General features: G+C 64.4%; 1 protein-coding gene across 1 annotated transcript; it reads right to left on the bottom strand.

Moving 5' to 3' along the window:
• Positions 1-2,545: 2,545 nt before the first annotated feature.
• On the bottom strand, positions 2,546-4,625 carry HSPB1 (heat shock protein family B (small) member 1). Its single transcript, XM_037375019.1, has 3 exons — positions 4,092-4,625; positions 3,108-3,171; positions 2,546-2,889 (listed from the first exon to the last, which is right to left on the bottom strand). The coding sequence occupies exons 1-3, from the start codon at positions 4,450-4,452 to the stop codon at positions 2,730-2,732; spliced, it is 585 nt and encodes a 194-aa protein (XP_037230916.1). The 5' UTR covers positions 4,453-4,625; the 3' UTR covers positions 2,546-2,729.
• Between the last annotated feature and the right edge of the window lie 830 nt (positions 4,626-5,455).

The following is a 5,455-nucleotide window of genomic DNA, read 5'->3' as shown; positions in this document are numbered from 1 at the left end:
TTGTTATCGCCTGTGTGGAGTTTCTGGGGGGCTGGGTGGGGTGGGAGGGGGCTCCCCCTCACCGTGGGGCTCAGGGGGTGGCAGTGAACAGCCTTGCTTCTGCTCCCCAGGGGCAGGGGGAAACCAGGGTACCGTGCTCAGCATCCCTATGGGTTCATGGTTCACCCAGCTCCTGGCCATCCTGGGGCAGAGGCCAACCGTGGGGAGGGTCCCGGATGCTCTGGGGGAGTGGGGGGCTGCTTCCCCCCCTGCCTCCCTCCCTCCCTTCCTCCCTCCCCAATGGTTTTTCCACTCGAAGCTGCGTGTGGTGACTCACGCTGTAAAAATACTCCCCTCCCTTGGAAACCATAAACCGAAAACACGCCTTGGCTCACACACCCTGCAAGGGGCTGGGGGGTGGGGGACAGACACCACCACCCCGGGATAGGGACAGAAAAACCCCCTTGGGATGGTGAAGAAGGGCCAGGGGCTCGCGGAGCACCCCCAGCCTGGAGGGGACATGCCACCAGCAGCACCATGGCTCAGCACCGCTGCACACTGATGGCGTCCTCATGAAGGCTGGGGTGGGTTTCGGGGGGGGGGAGGGGGCTGGGGATGCCCCTTGGGGGGCTTCGTCCCTTGGAGACATGCCTGGGCTGAGGCATCTGGTTGATGCGCACTGGGGTCCCGGGGGTATTGTGGAAGCTGAGCCTGGCCCAGCACCCTCCCATGCCCTGATCAGCCCCACATCTCCGCCACCCTGGCCCCCTCCTCCCCTGGCTGGTGGGGCCTCAGTTTCCCCACCTGGATGGGAAATGGATCCTGCCCTGGTGGGTCACCGTCCCTCCCAGACATAAGGTAGGGGGGCAGAGAGGTGAGCCAGCGGGCAGGGGTCTGCCCCCCACTGACCGGGCAGGATTTAACCCTAAGACAGGTTGTTAGGTGTCCGCAGACACAGGCAGAGGGGCTGGGGAGGGGGGACAGCCCCTGGCTGTACCCCCAGCCCTTTCCCTTTCCTGCAGGCAAGGGGGGCTGCGGGGACATCCCGCTTGCCCCCACCCCAAAGCTGGGCCCTGACAGCGGGGCCTCCCAGGAGGCACGAGACCTGCCAAACTCATCCCACCGCCCGCCCTCCAGGTGCTGCAGGGCCGGGCAGGGGGGCTGGTGCTCACCCCCCCACTCAGGCTGGGCTGCTGGCAGCTGCTGCTCACTATGGCAACCATCTCCATCGCTCTGGTTGCCGTGGCCACCCATCCCCAAAATGACACACACACACACACACACATGGGGGGGGCGGGGCACGAAGCTCACGTGTGACCCTGGTAGCAGGAGCCCACCCCAGCCCCACCTTGGGCATCGTGCCTGAGACCTGCCAAACTCATTGCACCTGAGACTGCTGGGGCAGAGGGCTTGGGGAAGGGGCTTGGGGGGTGCACAGAGCCCCCACCCCCCCACCCCCCACCCCCCACGGGCTCGGAGAGGGACCTTGCAGCTGCAGGATTCCTCCCAGGTCACTGTCTGCCTGCGGGATGACTCAGGGGGGATTAGTGGGATTTGTCGGAGTGGGAACATCGGGAACATCGCAGCCCTGGGCCTGGCCTTGGCCATGTAGGGCTGGTCCTGCCCAGGGGCACGGGGGCACGGGGGGCACGGGGCCAGCTGGGGCCGAGAGGCAGCAGGACCATGACCCCCCCTGCCGCCTGCAGCCCCCCAGCATGGCTGCAGCCCCTGAGCTGAGCCCCCCTCGCCTGCCCAGCTCATCGCAGGGGGGTGAAAGGGAGGGGGCACGCTGCGGCGGCACCGCTGGGGTGGGGGATGGCCCCCCAGGGATGGGGCTGTTTCCTGGCCAGAGCTTCTGCCCGTGAAGCCCTTGTTTGCCCGGGGGTCCCTGCGACCCCAGGGGGTGTATGTGTGTGTGCTTGTGTTTCAGGGATGGTGAGACCCAGGATGAAGAGACCGGGGTGTTGGGACCCAAAATGTTGCAGTCCGGGATGTTGAGACCCAGAGATTTGGAGACCACGGATGGTGGGACCCAGGATGCTGAGATCTGGGATGTGGGAGACCCAGAATTTCAGAGATCGGGCATGTCAGAGATGCATGGGATGCTGGAGACCTGGGGTTTGGAGACCTGAAATATAGGAGACCTGGGATGGATGTTGAGGCCCAGAATTTTGAAGACCTGGATGTCAGAGACCCAGGATGTGGAAAACTGGGATGATGAGCCTGGGGTATTGGAGACCTGGGGTGGGGAGACCAGAGATTTTGGAGATCCAGGATGTCAAGACATGGGATGCTGGAGGCTGGGATGTGGAGAGCTGAGATACAGGAGACCTGCGATGTGGGACATCCAGGACAGGGAGACTCAGGATGTGAAGACCCAGAATGTTGAACCTGGGATGTGGAGCTGCAGGATGCTGACCCCAGGCTGTTGGCGCAGGGCTCGGTAGCCCTCCTGGTGGCCACGCTGGCCCCAGCCAGCCCCAGCCCAGTGCTCTGGTCCAGCCCTGCCAGGGCAGGGAGCCGGTGCCGGTGGTCCCAGGGGACAGACACAGGGCATGGGGACACGTTTCTTTCACTGCTTTTTATTCCAGCTGATTCTACCGGTTCCTTCACATTTATTCAAGGCACTCGGTGACTGGGCGAGTACAAAATAACCAGTAAAAAGGGGGCTGCGAGGGGGGTGGGTGTGAGGTTGCAGCTTTGGGTGGGGGGCAGCGGCAGCTTCTCCTCCTCCTCCTCCTGGCTTCTGCCTACTTCTTGGCCGGCTCCTTGGCTTGGCTCTCGACAGTGACGGGGATGGTGATTTCGGCAGACTGGATGGCCGGCTTGGGCAGGGGGGCCTCCACCGTGAGCATGCCATCGGGTGACAGCGAGGACCGTACGGCTGTGGCTTCAACGCCGGGGGGGAGGCTGCAGGAGGAGAGGGGGGGGTCAGGGCTGCAGCACCCACCACCCCACCCTGATCCCGGGGGATGCGATGCTCAGCCCTGAATTGCCACCTGCCTCTGCTCCCAGTTTGGGTGAACAGCATCCCCAGTTTGGCCAGTGGGCACTGAGGGGATGGGTGAGTGGGCAAACACACGCAGGCGGCTGCCAGGATCCCACCTCCCCTCCTCCCTGGTACTTACGTGTATTTTCGGGTGAAGCACCTGGAGATGAAGCCATGCTCATCCTGCTTCTCCTCGTGTTTGCCTGGCAGGAAAGAAAATAATCCTGGGGTGGTTGGAAGGGGCCAGGCTGGGTGGGCAGCGAGCTGGGAGGGTCTCTGTGCCCGGGGTGCCCCTTCCTTGCCCCGACCGCCACATCCCAGCATCATCCAGCATCAGGGAGGGGATGATTCTGCCTCTCCTGGTTTTCTTTGACTTAATATCAGTCTGGAGTAACTGGGGGACGGGACAGGACCAGGGGCAGTGGGGCCTCTCCAGGAGCATCCCCCAAAGTCCCAGGGAGCAAAGTGTGGTGCCAGGAGCTGGTGGTGGCCAAGGAGACCCAACCGCTGCCAGCTGGCCCCACAGCCCTCATTTTGGGTCCCTGGCAAGGGGGGCTGGAGACTGAGCACCCTGGGACTGCACCCCCGAATCCAGCTGGCTGGGGAATTGCCCCCACCCCCTGCGGACTCCCCTTCGCCAAGCACAAAGCATGCACTGGCCTCGTGCTGCGGGGCCTGGGCTTCGTCACGGCATCCCTGGCTGAGCTGCCCAGGGTGCCGGGGGGAACGGGGGGGGGCGCAGGGCACGTGACACCCCCCTGTCACCCCCAAGTCCCTCTGTGGCTCACAGCCGGGGGGTCCCGCCCCATGTCCTGGCTGGGACAGCAGCAAGGGGACAATAAAGAGGGCTGGAGGGGTCTCTTCACCCTGTGCAACATCTGCAGCGTGAATGTGCCCCGAGACTGAGCTTGTAATGCTGGGTCTTCCTTTCAGCCTTGATCTTCCCCTTTTCCCTCTCCTGCCCCCTCTGCCTCCACCTTTTGATTTTCCTTTCTTTGTGTCCCATCACTTATTCCGCTCTATTTTGCCCTTCCACCCTTTTTCCCCGCAGCAAGAGCTGGGGCAGCTGCCCAAGCCCACTGCCTGGTGGGGGACCCCACAGCCCCCCATCCCCAGTACCCACCAGTTATCTCCACGATATTATCCTTGGTCTTGACCACCAGCTCCTCGGGTGCGAAGTGGTTGACATCCAAGGTGACTTTCCAACTGTCGGCGGTCTGGCGGATCTCGGAGATGCCGCTGCTGAGCTGGCGGCTCAGCGCCTGCCCGTAGGGCGAGCCGGGGGACGGCAGCAGCGCGCTTTCCCGGGGGAGCAGACGGAAATATCCCGGCCAGGCGCTGCCGCTCGGCCACTTGTACCAATCCTCGGGGATATGGGGCATCCCAAAGGACTGGTCGAAGAGGCGGCTGCCACGGCACCAGTCATGGAAGGGCTCCCAGCTGGGGCTGCGCAGGAAGGTGAAGGGGACGCGGCGCTCGGCCATGGTGCGTGGGGCTGCCGGGGGGGTGGCCAGCGGTGGCTTATGAAGAGGCCTGGCGGTTATTTTTAGCCGGGCAGCTCAGCTGGCTATTAATGGAAATTTCAGCAGGGCCCAAGGAAGGGACGAGAAACTTTGCCGGCGCTGGGGCGGCCACACGCAGCCGCATTGGATGGGTAGCAGGGGGCCGGGGCTGGCAGCCCCCCAGGTCCCTCCCGCCAGGGAAACATCCGCCTGCCTCTTGCCGCGGGAGGTTGTGTCTGCTTGGGAGTGATGGATGGTCCTTGGAGCTGCTCCCAGCCTTGCCCCCGCCTGCCTGCCTTTGCTGCCCGTAAAACCATCCCAGGGATGCAGGGCAGCGTGGGGAGGGGGATGGGGCTCGGCCAGCACCTGCAGGGGGATGAGTCAGTGGAAGAGCCTGTGCACAGCCCTGTACCCGCTGCGTCACCCACCAGCCAGAAGCTTCTGGAGCCCCCCAGAACCCTGGCACCCCTGTGGCTTCAGGGTTCGACAGCACAGTGGGAAATCCCCAGCGCCAGGTTGGGGTGAGGCTGCTCCAGCCCCCTGGGGGGGACCCGTGGGGCTGATGGGGGCCAGTGGGACCAGTGTGGGTTGATGGGGGCCAATGAGACCAGGAGGGACTGATGGGGGCCAGTGGGACCAGGAGGAGTTGATAGAAGTTAGTGGGACCAGTGTGGGTTGATGGGGGCCAGTGGGACCAGGAGGGGCTGATGGAGGCCAGTGGAGGCAAATGGGGGCTGGTGGGGGCCAGTGGAGCTGATAGCGCTGATGGGACCAAGGGTGCTGGAGGGGGGCGGGGGGGCAGCACCCTCTCAGGTTGGGGAGGGTGGCTCCTTCCCTTAGCCTGTTGCGCTGACGTCCAAACGCGCCTCCAGTGATGCCACTTGGCACCTGGGAAGGGATTCCCACTGGGGGCCAAGCTCCAGGCCCCCAGTCCCAGGGAAGGGCTTGTTTTCCCAGCCCAGCAAGCCTGGCATCCCCGGGACCC

This window comes from Falco rusticolus, chromosome 1 (genome assembly GCF_015220075.1).
Source record: "Falco rusticolus isolate bFalRus1 chromosome 1, bFalRus1.pri, whole genome shotgun sequence".
Taxonomy (NCBI): domain Eukaryota; kingdom Metazoa; phylum Chordata; class Aves; order Falconiformes; family Falconidae; genus Falco; species Falco rusticolus.
This window is presented reverse-complemented; position numbering and strand designations above follow the sequence as displayed.

What these genes read in the sequence shown, in the direction of transcription:
- HSPB1 (XM_037375019.1), bottom strand. Translation starts at nt 4,452, where the DNA reads ATGGCCGAGCGCCGCGTCCCCTTCACCTTCCTGCGCAGCCCCAGCTGG. An exon ending in TAATATCGTGGAGATAACTG is followed by an intron (nt 3,172 to 4,091) that starts GTGGGTACTGGG and finishes CTTTCCTGCCAG; the next exon opens with GCAAACACGAGGAGAAGCAG. An exon ending in TGCTTCACCCGAAAATACAC is followed by an intron (nt 2,890 to 3,107) that starts GTAAGTACCAGG and finishes CTCCTCCTGCAG; the next exon opens with CCTCCCCCCCGGCGTTGAAG.